Genomic DNA, 15,106 nt, shown 5'->3' with positions numbered 1-15,106 from the left:
GCAGTATCAGTATCTCTGTGTATGAGATCTGTGAATGCATTCCAAAATTACATAATCATTTTCCAACTGTTTACTTATCTTCATCCATTCATTTGAACCAATGACCAAAAGTTGACTGTTTAATTAGGTAAATTAATTAGACCAGACAAATTGCATAAGTTTTTAAAAAATCAAAATGAAAGGTCAATTTTTGTTAAAAAAAAAAAAATCAATCATTTCAAATCAACTTTTAATACTTGGCTGGCCTTTTCCTTACCTACCTCTTTCAAGGATACTTTTGAATAGAATTCCTAAAAACGATTCTGAAAACTTCATTTATCCTTTAAAAGTTTTCTATCTTTTTATTATAAATGATTTCCTCACAAGGATCTTGAATATAAAGGTATTTATTTTTAAAAAAAAAGGTAATTATTTCAGGAATAAACACTTATTTAAAAATGTTAATTTTTCCATGGTCAACTGTGAAAACTGCACCTTGTAAAGGAAGGTATTATCTAAGCAGAAAAGAAAGTAAAGAAACCATAATTTACCATCTTAAAATTTTGGCAGCATGACATAGTAGATATAGGGCCTGCCTAAGAGTTGGGAAAACTAGGGCTTAAGTACTGCTTCAGGGCAATACTAGCTAAAAATGATATACTAATTGCTCATTAGCACAGGTAGTTCTCACAATAAGAGCCCTCCACTCCAATAAAATCACAGGCTTAAATTAAATAAAAAAAAAGTTTTGCCATTTCCCTTACTCTATTACACTGCCTTCAAAAGAAGTTAAGAAAACATGTAACCTGTATTTGATACAGTGTGTCTTACAGTATTAAAGCAATGAGATTAATTTTGTAAGGAAAATTAATTTCATTACTTTATAGTCATGACATGCATTAATCTTTGTTTTGTGAGAATATACAAATCAATCTGTGGTTTCAATATCAGAAGATTTTTTTTTTTTAAAGTACAGCATTCAACCCCATTTTGGTGGGGCAGACATTATGATAATGGGGAAAAAAATCACACTGTAGTTAACCAAGTTACATGCATATTTGTTCAAGACTATGCCTTGAGGATACAAAATTAAGCCAACTTTAGTATTCTATAAGGTTTAGTTTAGAATAACTCTTCCCTCTATTCCTCACTGTTTTAAAACTAGACCTTCTGAACAGAATGGCCACCAGTTCAATTTAGTATTGAATTTTTTTCAACTTTTAAGTGGGGTTTTTTGGAGGCAATCTGGGTCACATAGCTAGTAAATGTCTGAAGTGGAACTTGAACTCAGGTCCTCCTGACTTCAGGGACTGGTGATCTAACCACTGTGCCCACCTAGCTGCCCCATCTATGGTTAAGTATTAAAAGAAATAAAAGATTTTTTCGTTGTGCCAATAAATGGAATACATATTAGGCCACAGAATTTTTTCTTTTAATAAATGACAATACATATTAACAGTAATTAGGTCATGCCAACTGCTTCTGCCCAAAGTTAAGTTTTGATGCCTCCATTATCATAATAAACAAAAATGATTTTATAGGCATAGTCAAGATTAATGCTATATGTTGGTTAAAAAGCAGTTTCAAAGTTTGAGCTGGCATTTGTTTCCTTTTATTAATAAGCAAAAACTTACCATACCCTTTGGTATAAAGTATGTAGATGCTACAGAGCTCAGTTTTATCAAGAATTCTTTAAAGTCTCATTCCAAAAATGCGATCAATCTGCACCGTCTTTACTAGCCTCTAACCAACACACTTACCAGAAGGCAGCCACCCAACAGCAATGAGCCTGAAAACATTCAGTACTATTATTACTGGTCATATTCTATACATATAAATATATATTTTTAAAAAATTTTATTCTGCTCATAAGACCACTATTTCATTTCAGGCCAACCTAATTTATTTTGGGCCCCAGGAAAGTATTATTTTAACTAGAAATTTCTTGCCTAAAACTCCATCTCAATCTTATCCTGAATCTGCAAAGTCCATTTCTGGTGAAATTCCTCTTCATATCCCAGAGATAAATCCATGTGCTTCTAGTGGACTCTGCACAGAAAAAGGTAAATTCTTCCATCTGATCCAAGTAAATTGATGTCTCCAAAAAGACCTAACCCTTACTCAACACCAAATACTCTCCTTTCTCATGTTGCGTCTCACTTGAGTGTACTAATAATAATGATGATGATAAAAACACGAATTGATATAGTGCTTTAAGACTTGCAAAGCACATATTAACTCATCTGAACTTAAGCCAAGACTTTGGGGCTGTTACTAACCACTAAGAGTTAACAAATAGTGAGATTTCTCTTTCCACATCAGTGAGTTGAGGCAGAGTCTAAAATATGACACTCTCCCCTTCAACAATTTTTGTCATCTGTGAGTAAACCAGATTCTCAACACAGGCTGTCATTTTCAAATTTCAGGATTTTTTTCAACTGTTTTAATCTGTCCAGTTTTTAAGTAATGTCATTTAAATTACGTCATACTACAGAGATTCACAGAGAAATTTAAATTTTAAACAATGTTTACAGATTGCCACTGAAGGCTAAAAAATGCCATATTTTAGAATGTTTATTTGCTATGTACCAAAACAAATCTCATTTTCTGATGAAAAAATATCTTCAAAATAAATTATTCTGAAGACAAATAGCAAAGATTGAGCTAAATTAAAAATGTAGACAAGCAGACTAAATAAAATTACTTACTTCACACACACTAACTGTGCAAAGAACAGTTTTCATTTAAATCCATTCCACTTTTAATAGAACACCCTCCAAATGAACAAAAATAGATTAAATAGTATACTATTCAGAGATGTCTAGAGAAAATACAAAATTTTTAATTCATTTTTAAACTGTCGTTTTCAATGTCTATTCCTGAAATACAAATAAGTCATTTATAAATAAGCACATTTTTCATGTAGAAAACATTTATTCAACATAGAGTAATCATATGTACAAATATTCAAAAATATTAGCCACACTAAGAAAAATATCAGCTTTGTCTTGATGGTCATATTAAAAAAAACACTGAAAAATATAGTACTATATACAATCTATTGTCTTATTGACACCAGATATTCAAAAATTTGTCAAGAAAATGTTAAGTTTAGGCAAACAAAGTAGAATTTAAATAAATTCACATAAGAATACAAGTTTAATTTTTAAAAATCTTTTTAGGCACTAGCTATAGAGTCAGGCACTTTTTAAAAAGTAAACTTTAAGGAATTACTGGAATTTAATGCAAGAAATTGAGATTAAATTACTATTCATCTCTAAAACTGCAATAACCAACCAACAATAAAAATATAATGTCTTGAATTGAAAGTTGGTTTTGGCTTGTGCCATGGTTTATGGAGTTTAACTTGATTTTCAAGAAAATTATTTTGTTTCCTGAACTTTTAAATTTTTATTTCTGTAAAATTATTGAGTACTATCGAATCATTTTAGTCTGCATTGAGGAAATAAAATTAGGAATAAATTGAAATGGTACATTTATTGGAATTCAAACCCCTTCAAAGATAACTCTGTTCAAAGCTAAGTGTGAGTATCTTTTACACATCTTCCTCTATTAAGGAATTATATGTATAATAATTTCTTTATAACAAAAATAAAAATTTAAAGGAATGTGGAAATTTGGGGCAAGGGAAAAGGGAAGGGTGTATGGGAACCAGCAGCAAAATCTTCCACATTAATCTTAACAACTCTGGAACTACATTTTCAATTTTTAAAATGTGCAATGCTGCACTTTAATCAAATATAAATCAGAGTCATATATCAACATCCAAATAAGCACTTCCCCTCATTAATGAGTTTAGAGTAACTAATGTTTAACAAATCTCCATCACATAACTTTAAAAAAGTTGTCTCTGAGCTTTCTGAAATTGAAGTGTGCATTCTAGTTAGGCACACCTTCTTGCAGCACCATACCTCAAGTTAAACCGATATATACCACATTAGAAGACAGACCAAGTTGGACTAAGAATATACTCATAGTGTAGCCTCTTCTACTACTAAACTGGAATTTTTGTAGATAGATTTAATGAATGTGATGGTGGTAAGGCCCAAGATTAGAAAACAGTTAGGATTTCAGATCACAATAGTTCCTTACAGTAAGTACAAATAAGATACAGGTAGAAAATTAAACTCTCTCATCTTCCTAATTCCTTTAAAACATGAGGCAAGGAATCAATTGTGTTAAGAATATCTCAGTTTGGCCACCCACTTTAGATTCCCTATACCACTGCAGAAAAATGTGCTCCGTCTGTTCATTGCTAAAACCAAAGGGTGCCGAAAATTCTCTAGAACCGCTTTTAAAGAGAATAGGGTTTGGAACTTCCTGCAGCTCAGTCTTCTGAATGAAAAGAATTATTTTCATGGTCACGTAAACATAACTCCAATCTGAAATGATTAGTTCATTATGTAAAAGCCTTTCCATTTCCAGCACCAACAGGTCATCATATAAAGCCAGAAAGCAAATTTAAAAGTTTTTAATGGAAAGAAGGCGATTCTCTCATCCTTGTGTCTTCTAGATATCTTACACTGGTCCATTCACCACTGCCTTCCAAACTGCTGGTGTTGGCATATGTGACAGCCATCATCCATGAAGACTCTGCTAGAGAAATTCCTTTTGCTGAAGTAGTATGATGTTTACCAGTTGAAAGAAATCTGGTCAATTAGAGAAGAAATAAACCAGTCTCCCATTAACCCATTATCAAGATACCTGAAGTCACGGTAGGAGTCTACCATGGAGAAATGCAAACTGGACAAAGGCACTTTGTTCAAAGGACTACCCATCATAGATGACAAGAACTTTCAAAACTAAGAAAAATCTAAGTCAAAGTTCTTTTGACATAAATAGCATTTTTCAGGATAAGGAAAGCTACCTTTGAGTATATTTAAAATCAGCTTCAACAGATAAATATCCTGATGTTTAAATTAATTTGTATTTATATTATAGAACGAAGCCTATAATTAACTTACATTAAATCCTCAAGTTTGGGTAGGATGTAGACCAATTTGGTAACAATTTCAATCCCGTACACCTAACTTGCAGGACAGAATAATACCTGGACATCTAGTTCTGCAGAATACAAGCATTCAGATATCCAGAGTGCTCAAAAGTGAAACATAAACTTTTTGAGCCATTTGGGACATAGCAGGGCATCAAAGTGTCTACCAATACAAAATTAATTGCTAAAACAGCCTCAGCTTCTATCTTGAAATGCCTATGAAAGCTATAGATGCAGTCACCATTCATTCATGTCCCCATCACTCAATACTTTCATAAATGGGAGGAGGTGGTGAGGGGAAGGTAGAATTAATTCTAGTTCCTTTTTTTGAAACAGGAACCAGAAATAGATAATACTCTTTGAAAAATCAACTGCAACATTATTTGGTTCTTGCATGAACCCAGTGAAATCACTGGTTTAACTAAATGGAAGAACACTCAGATCTATAAAGAAACCCAAGTAAATAATGGAAAGCACCCACTTGTTTATTATTCTTTCCCACTCTCTCCAGAAGCTGGATATTCTGCCTCCAATGGTTCAGTGGAGAAAGTGGACCCCTGACGTCAAAAGCTCTCCGTGGTCTTGGCTGTATCTGTGGTTCTAGGATCATTCCTTGCACCTCTGGTAGGGGAGAAGCACTGAAATAGAGAGCTGAATATAGATTTAAGAAAAAAACTCTTATTAAGAAATTACAATCTCTGATCATTTGAGTTTGTAATGGCTTATTCTCAGGGTAAAAAGAAGCTGCTTTTCTGTATAATTTCTTTAGCACCTTAACAATCTCCAAAAACGTTACCACCACAAATGATAAATTCTTTGGCCACTGTTGAGAAATGACTGGGCTTGAGTCTAATAATATATTTTTGACATAATATTGTAGTCTATAACATACTATTTGAAAATCAACTTAGTCTCAAAGTTGAGTGTTTACTTTCAAACTATACAGCATGAGACAGAAAACTGGTATAAGATTAAAAAACCGATATGAAACAAGAGTGAATTTATCTTAGAGGGAACAGTGAAAGTTAATCATCTATATATAAAGTCAAAGGGGAGTTCCACTGCAGTTAATCCTGATGTCAAAGACAAAAGGATGGCTTTCAAAGAATAGGCCATTAACAAAACTAATAAGAATTGTCTACAAACCTTGGTAATATCCTAAGAGACTGAATCTGTCCTTAGTTTGTAAGTCATTACCAACACAAAGAAGCAACATTAGGCTGCAAGTTTCAGTCCCTCCCTTGTAAGAGTCTGACCAAAACTAAATATAAACTTAGTCAAGACTTCTGAAAACGTATCGATAAAAAGGCATTTCTCTAATATTCAGGCTAAGAAAGAAAACTGCTTGGGTGGGGAGGAATGGAGTATGTTAGCTACAGAATCAAGGAGAATACTGAAAGACAGAGTGATCATTTGGCATTCAGGACAGCGTCAAAGATAGAGAAGTTATTGCTAATGATTACAATGCAGAAAATAAAACTGGGAGATGTGTTCAACTAATAGACAATAAAGATATACAAGAGAAAACTCTTATTATGGGAAGTAGAAAAGAAAAAATGTGTAAAGGTCCTAGTTTCTAATCAAGCACACACTGAGAGAAGGTCATAGAGATATAAGTGACAAGAATTAAGGGGGTTGAAGGATTTATTATTGGTACCTTGAAAAATAGGTTGAATTATTCTTTCTGTAAGAAAGAAAACACTATGAAGAACTCCAGATTTAGTGCTGGATATGAAGATTCTTGTGATGCTCTTCTTTTTTAGCCAACTAGTTACTATTCTATTATGGGAGATGGATTTGGGAGATGAACAAAAGAGGATAAATAAATCTGACATGAAATAGTCTCTCTCCAATCTGCTATTTAAAAGGTTTCTTACCTGTGAGTGGCTAAAAGCCTGTACTCCTCCTAACTATCAAACAATTCACAAGTATTACTGAATGCTTACTCTGTTACCCTGGACTTAGGGAGGCTGCAACAACCAAAATAACACTTGGTGTCATAATGCTCTCAGTTCACCTTTTAGACCCACCTCCTGGCTCTGCTCGCCAAATTGGAATTGTTCTGAGCTGAAAAGGAATGGTTATTTCATGATCTAACTGCACGAGTGAAATAAGTCTGAACTGACGTGACCTTGTGCCTTAAGAACTCTTTGTTTTCCAAAGAAAGAGGTAATAAGACCTTAGAGAAAGAAATGGTAATCAGAAAAAATGCTTAACTGCCACTGTAAAAAACTTGACAGATAAATGAGAAGAGAAAAACAGCAACAACCATCAATATTAAAATTTCATCCCTATCAAAAAAAATTGAAAATGAAACCTGAAAGTAGGTGACCAAGGGAAAATATAATTTAGCCAAAAGATATTGGTATAAAACCCATATCAACTTTCATAAGTGTCTAGTCATTAGCACATAAGCTAATAATAAAAGTCTAATAGATGTATTCAAAGTCCTAAATTTGTTTTCAAAGAGAACATACCATTAGATCAGTAAGCTACTGAAATACCTTATAATAAATTTCACTAATTTCTTGGGAGGGTAAGGACTGGAACAAGGGAACAAGTTTAAATGAAGTTTGAACAAATAAAGTAGTAAGATTTTCTTCATTATAGAAACTTTTTTTTTAAAGAAAGAAATGCAATTTTAATTATTTTCATTATTTATAAGTTATATGTATGGATGTATATATGTATCTGTAATTCACTAGATGTCATTTAGCAAGAGTCTTTAGCAAACAACTTTAATGAACTGAAAAAAAAAGTTTTAATTAGCATATTCTAAAAAAGTTCCAGCAGTATAGCCTATGTTTCCATGGCAACTGCTATCTAAAAGTTTTTTAAGTGTCGGAAAACTATTTCTTCTAGCCAGGAAACATTCTTCATAAAATTGTATTTCTACAATCTGCTTAATTTTGCTTTTATTTTGAAAGGAAAACAAACATCCTAGGTCATCAGAACAAACTCCAAACTAGTGAAATATGAGTTAGCAGTATTTTGCTGTATTTGATTTTAACTGGCTAAAAAATGATTTATTACCCAGTAGACTGTACTCAGCTAAAGACCTGTCTTCAGCTTGCCTTTCTCTCCTACTATTACCCTTTATGCACTCCAAGGCCGAATCAGAAATTGATTTAAATACCTGGGAAATACATGTGTGTCCTCTCATTTCTTAAGTTCCCACAAATGGATGTAATTCATGAATGTGGGTAAAGCAGAGAGACTAGACCCATGACATTTCACTGCTGTAAGGAACTAAGGGAGAGAGGAAATTCCTTCTCTTTCCCTGAAGACTGAGAGCACCTTTCATAGTCCTAGAAAGGTGCTAAGGTTCAAAAAGACAGACTGTGTCAAAAGCAAAACTCTCTACTAGTCTTCCTGGATCTGAGGTCAGGAAGACTACCTCTATTACTGTGGGTCTAGTTAAAATTCTGGCATCCAACCCAGTTATGGAATAGAAATGGCTTCTAGTATGGTTTCTTTAAAAAAGTTTTCAGGCCCACCTAATGAAAAGTAATTATAGTTAACTCCCAAGCAGTTACAATCAACTATTCAAGTACACATTATCCAAATGGTAGCAAACCTCCCTCAAATTCATGTTGGCTTCTGGTTAATGCAGCTTCAACTCAGTAGGAAATTAAAGGGAAGGCCTCATATTTAAAGAAAGAAAAATCTTTAATTATTTCTCAGACCTCATGAAAATATTTTACTTATTTAAAGTTTATTATTTTATTTATTGAAAGTTAATAAAGCAAAATACTTTACTAACTTATGGGTTAGAAAGATATTGGTAGAAATTGAATAGGTATAGACAGGGAACAGAATAATTTTCAAGCTCCTCCTAATTCAGGTTAGCACCTTTGATTTATTTTGAAAACTAAGAATTTGCAGAGCAAATATACTTATTCAAATAATAAAAGTATAGATTGTAAAGTAATATATAAAGGATTTTAGAAACATTTAAGAGACACAGCAATTCCATTTCCTCAGGTCTTAATACTTTATAAGCAGTCTAAGGATTTGAGGCCACGCCCAACATGATGAAATCTCTTATTCATAAGAGGTACAGGCTTGCAACAACTGATTTTAATAGGAATCATCCCTTTAAGCTGTCCTCTAAAAAAGGAAGAAGCAAAAAAACATATATACTCCAACTTGTAGAGAACGAACTCCTAATTAAGTTAACTGGGCAAAATAGGTTCTTATATACTTATTTTTGCAAATCTGATCAAGTTCATGAAATATTAAAAGTCATATCCCAAGATAAAATGACTCTGAACAGAAACTCCATGAATCTCAAATTTTTAAAGAAGTACTTAATGTAAAAGACTAGTTACATACAAACCAAGGAATATTGTATTCTGGACCTAATTCCTTTCTGGTAAATTTTCTGAAATGTGTAACAAATAAACCACACATAAATTCACTTTTTAAACTGGTTTCATTTTATGTGGATTGGGTAATTTTCAATGATTTAATTCAAACAGAATTAAGTGTCTATGATAGCTAAAGCATCTGTGCTAAGAGCCATGCAAAATGCAAAATTAAAATGAAACAGGGTGCAAGTTGCCAAAGGTACTTACCATCCAGCAGGAGAAAATACACAAATACAACCCCACTTGGAATGTACTAAGTGCTCTAAAGAAATACTCAATATTGTACTAGTTCAAAGGAAGGAGAATATTTTCAGCCAGGAGGAAAGAGAAGTTAGAAGCATCCGAGCTGGGCATCAGAAGACAAGTAAAATCTTGAACAAAAGATGAAGGAAGCCATTCCAAACAGTGAAAATGACACAGAGGTAAGGAGGCAAGAAAATAGAGAGTATATGTTTGGGGAAGAACAAATAGTAGAGTTCAGCTAAAGAATAGGATGCATGAAGGGCAACAGTAGGAGATAAAGACTAGAAAAATTGGTTACTGGCAGATTAAAAAAAAAAAAAGCTTCAACCTCATATGCTAAATTGAGAAATTTAGACTTTATAGAACGTGACAAGTGACATGATCAAAACTCTCTTTAGGGCTTTGCTTTTGGAAATAATGTCTAAGATGGTTTGGGGAAGAAAATATTGGGAGGATAGAGCAGGACTAAAAATCTAACTCAAAAGTCAAAGCAATGAGAATCTGAAATATGATATTAATAGGGGAGAACATGAAGGTGAGATCAGATGTAAGAAATACTGCGGAAGTAAAACTAACAGACCTAATGACTGATTCAATGTTGGGGGCAAGTAAAAGAGATTTAATTCCACGTTTTCAAGTACAGGTGAATGAAAAGACAGTGATGACACTTACAAAAATAAGCAAGTCAAGGGAAAATGGCCAATTTAGAGGAAAATTTTAGTTTTGGATATGTAGAACTGAAGATGCTGGTAGGAGGCATTCTGGTGAAGAGATTCAATAAACAGTTGGGAATACTGGCCTGAATGCTGATAAAGGTCAATGTTATATAAACAGATTTAAGAATCAGTTGCAATGAAATGAGAAGTAGAAGCAATGAAAAAAGATGAGCCCAGCAAGGAAGGATTTGGAAAAAAAAATTCTAAGAAGATGCCTTTATTTGGAGTTAAGAAGAGACATCATCAAATGTGCCATTAGAAGTACTGAAAGAAAACCAAGATGATGGAAAAAAAGGAAGAAGTCAACAGTCTGATGGGGCAGAAAGGTAAAGGAAGGTAAAGACTGAGAAAAAGCCACTGGGTTTAGAAACAAAAAGTTATCAGTGATCTTTGGGAGAAGCACTGAATAGGGAAATGGAGAAAGAAGCAAGAGTTCCAGCTGTTGCTGAAATTAAAAAAAAAAAACAAAGAAAAAGAATCAAAGCAACTAAGGAGAGGCAAAGACTGAAGAGAGCGAAGGCAAAGGAGCATCTCAGTGCTGCAGGAATGAGAGAGAACAGCTTTAGGACAACTAACAACAGCAATTTACATTTGCATGGCACTTTATGGTTATGAAGCATTTCTTTCCATGGGAAGAATGCTGGATTTAGAGTCAAAGGACCGGAGTTTGAATGCCAGGTTTTGAATTTATTGGGTAAGTGACTTTATGCAAGTTACAGCTTCTCCAAATCCCAGTTTTATCTATATAATGATGGGGCACAGTTACATGTCTTCTAAGTTACTTTCCCAATCTGAATCTGAAAGAATTCAGACTCCTTAAAAGGAGGGACTCTTCTGTTCTGTTTGTACCCCTGGACCTAGCATAAGGCCTGACACATCACAGACGTTTAATAAATAAAACTGACTAATTGAATGATGATAATTCTACTTCATAATGTATTTGGGCCTTGAAACAATCCAGGAAGGTTGCAGAGCAAGTGAAATTTATTTTATAGACAAAGAAAGCCAGCTAAGTAAAGTCATGGAGCAATTATGGAAGAACTGACTCTAGATCTTTTGACCAAATCCTTGATTCCCACTACACCATGCTTAGTTTTAGAAACTTTGAGATAAGAAGAAAAAAGAAAAGGAGGAATGAAGATACAGAGAAATCTCCACATGGAAGAAAACTGAAGAAATTCATTAAAACAGGGTCATTCTTCTCCAAGCAGGTGCCACAATCATATGCTCAAAGTAAGATGGTGTGAGCAGCTGTTTGAGAGTTTGTGAGCTAGGGAGATGATGGAATAAACCAACAAGCACCTGCTATTAAGCACCTACCACGAATCTGCCCTTGAAGCTAGGAGGAGGCAATATACATAGAAATATACACAAAATGAATACCAGATGAATGAGCTGGGGGGAGTGGCGGATAGCAGTGGGCAGATCAAGAAAGGCCTATACAAAGAAAATGTAGACAATGTCACTTAAGAGAGTTTTGAATAAATCAAGAGATTTTAAAGGGTAGAGGTAAGACTGTTTCCCAGAAGTTGGAAGGAGAAGAGGAGAAGAGGAATTTTATGTGTGAGGAACAACAAAATGAACAGTTTCGACCACAGAGGAGAGCAATGTATAATGATTGCTGAGAGCACAAATTTATATAGTAGAATCAATTGTTGCTGTTACATGCCTTTCCCTCCAAATGTTCCACAATACGAGATAAGGAGTAAAGAGGGTGAATGGTGATGATGTGCTTTGTCTAAGGTTTAGCTTATCAGAATAAATATGATAGAAAGTCAGGAGTAAAGTGGTCTAGGATGCTAGCAAGAATCTACCTGAAGTAGCTGACAAAGGATGGAGCTCAGATTGAGCAGAGATCAGATGGGCTGGAACAATTTGCAATAAACAGGCAAGTTACTTAATCTCTCCGTGCCTGTTCTCTCATCTGTAAAATGAAGGGCTTGTTGACGTCAGAAAAATCTGGAAAGACTTGGCTCGATGCTGCGTGAAGTGAGCAGAACCAGGAGAACATTGTACACAGTAACAGCCACACTGTGCGATAACTAACTTTGATAGACTTGGCTCTTCTCAGCAATGCAAGAATCTAAGACATCTCCAAAAGTCTCACGATAAAATGCTATCCACATCCAGAGAAAGATGGAGTTTGAATTGAGATTGAAGCATACTATTTGCTCTTTTTTTTTTCCTTCTGTTTTGTTGTGTCCTCTTTCTTGTGGTTCTTCCTATTGGTTCTAATTCTTCCTTACAACATGACTAATATGATAATTTAAAAAAAGAGAGGCTTGTACTCCAAGGTCCCTTCCAGCTCTCAACCTATGATATTAAGATTCAATGAACTGCAAATTAAAATCAGGGTACAGAAGGGCAACAAGAGAGGAGAAAAGACAGAAGATGTGGCTGAAAGTAGACATTTCAGAATCTAAGAATCCGAATGTAAAAAAGCTCAGTAATTCTTTACTTTTGCCAAATTATATTATCAGAGATTTCTCAAAAGGACTCAGGTGGAAACTGAGTACAAAATAAACCAGGCTTAAAATTTCCTAAGTAATTATGTACTTTCCATTCAACAGGTTCTTTGAAGATAATTTGTCTTTTAATATCTAAAAGCATGCCTTTTTTTGAAAGGTTACTGAAAACAGAGGCTCTCCTGATAAATTTGGTGTGATTAAATACAAATAAGAAACTGCTTTGTAGAATTAGATAAAAGAGACCCACCCAAAAGAGCTATATAAGAAATACTGCCTAGAGAAATTTTTCATCTCTCTTAACATGAATCATTTCATTTTCTATAAATGGCTAAAGAGTCTTTTCTCCCTATAACACCCAACATAGTTCAACTACACACATGTTTCGGTAAACATTTATCTGCTTATGAGTGTAGGTTCCCATAGTGAGATTCAAGGAATATGTATTTCTGTGAGTGGCCAAAGTAAACGAAGGACACTGACAATGCTGCAGAGGCACCGAGACTAGAGTGTTAAAAGGAGTTATGTGTGTTGACCTTAAAGTCACAGAAGATTATATTATGCCAACAGGGTTTAAAGAAAATAATCAAGTCACCTAGAAAGGTGGGGAAGTGTCCTGCACCCAAACAACAGTTGTAGAGAATGAATAATTGTACTATAAGTACACCTCATAAGAAATAAAGTTGTCTCAAGGAAAGAAGATGCTTTGAAGTACTAATGGAGCAAAGAGTATGCATATACTTCTCTTCTGCCCTGTGAGTGGAAAAAAAAAACCAGGAGAGACCAAAATAGAAAGGGCCAAGAAAGACACGTCATCTGGAATAAGTCAAGCATCAGTTAAAGCAAGAAGCTGGATGGAGTACTTGTAGAAAAAGTAAAGGTTAGAGGGAAATTTATTCACAATAGAATGAGGATTCCATACAGAATAGGAAGGTTGGTTTAAAAGAAAAAAGAAGATGTAGAATGATCCTAGGACATGAGTAGTCTGGATAGGAATATGAGGAAAGGGGGTTTCACACTTAGGTCAGTAACTCTGAGCAATGGAAATGAAGAGTTGAAGAAAGCAAGGCCCTGAATAGATTGGGAGGATATTTGAGTGATGGGGACAGGAAGGGGGAGAGAGGTAAGAAAGCAGGACTGAAAAGATACATGCATTCAACACACTATCCTATTCCTAAGGGAGAAGAAAGAGTACTAATTCTTTAAAGATTTAACAATATAAGCAACATACTATGTGATAAGATGTCACCACTTTTAATCATTTGTGTATGTGACTGTGATTATCTGAACCTGAACTTGCCGATTCAGCCATAACACATCATTTACAAATGTGGATGATCAAACCTGAGTTCTGAAGCAGATGAGGCATCATTTTCCCCTGGTACACTGTTAAGACCTAAGCTATCACTCAATCCTTGTTGGTTCTAGAGCACATTGGTCTCGAATCCAACAATACTTCCTAAAACTCCCTCAAACTGCCAAGAGAAATGGTCACTGAGCTCCAAGAGAAGGGGGAAAAAAACAAGCAACAAGGAAGAAGTCAATGATCAAGACACAGAATAAGAAAAGGGGGGGAAGTGAGTGTTTCTGCAATCAAGTATTTGGTATCTAAAACAAAACTAAAATGCTCATTAGCTTCTCTGTCATAAAGACAAAGAAAACATTACCCCTAACGTCTTAGCCTTTAGGGAATACAGTAAAAATTCTTTCAAGGGACTTCCCTAAGATGATGCAATTTTTTTTTGGCCAAATACAAAATAAACTTGGCTTTAAATTGCTAAGATAATTTTGTACTTTCTATTTGACAATTTTTAAAAATGTGGTTATCTTTAATATCTAAAAGAATTATCTTTCTTTCAATAATTTTTCTAACACGTTCTTCTGGTAAATCTGGTGAGGTGAAATACAAAGTAAGTGCTTTAGTAGATAATTTGAAGAAAAAAGCAACTCACCAAAAAAGCTAAGATCTGCAAGGGGAAAACCACCCAAGAACAAAGTCAGAGGGTTATTTCTCATTAATACTGGCTGTCTACACATGAATCACTTTATTTTATATATATCACTAAAAGAGTTTGTCCTGTTTCTATATATGGTATAGCTAGAGCTTTGCTTTGGTTAATTTTTATCCGTTTATGGAGGGGTAGGTTCCAACAATGAAATGAAAAGCAAAAGGTCAGAAGCAATGCTCCACTATGTTAAATTCTGTATAATCCACTCAGAACTACAATATTTATAATTATAGCTTTCAATGTGAAATAGAAATAGCTCATGGATACTTTGGACTAAAAAAAGTGAATTTATTTTGCTTTGCTTTTATGC

The 15,106-nt window shown here is 34.2% G+C and overlaps 1 protein-coding gene across 3 annotated transcripts in view; it reads right to left on the bottom strand.

Annotated features, from left to right (window-relative positions):
* The window catches only part of TSC22D1 (TSC22 domain family member 1), a 158,650-nt gene that overhangs the window by 103,754 nt on the left and 39,790 nt on the right, over window positions 1-15,106 (bottom strand). Inside the window, exons 3-4 of one of the 3 annotated variants that reach the window (XM_027873511.1) lie at window positions 5,475-5,631; window positions 3,157-4,649 (exon numbers count right to left, since the gene is read on the bottom strand). The exons of 1 other annotated variant lie outside the window; for it this stretch is intronic. In XM_027873511.1, coding sequence (XP_027729312.1) covers window positions 4,632-4,649; window positions 5,475-5,631 — 175 coding nt within the window. In that variant the 3' untranslated portion in view covers window positions 3,157-4,631. Of the gene's footprint in view, window positions 1-3,156; window positions 4,650-5,474; window positions 5,645-15,106 lie in introns of those variants that run through there. One more of the 3 variants, XM_027873512.1, reaches the window with a different exon arrangement.

The sequence above is a fragment of the Vombatus ursinus genome, unplaced genomic scaffold (genome assembly GCF_900497805.2).
Source record: "Vombatus ursinus unplaced genomic scaffold, bare-nosed wombat genome assembly UNPS02014802.1, whole genome shotgun sequence".
NCBI lineage: Eukaryota > Metazoa > Chordata > Mammalia > Diprotodontia > Vombatidae > Vombatus > Vombatus ursinus.
This window is presented reverse-complemented; position numbering and strand designations above follow the sequence as displayed.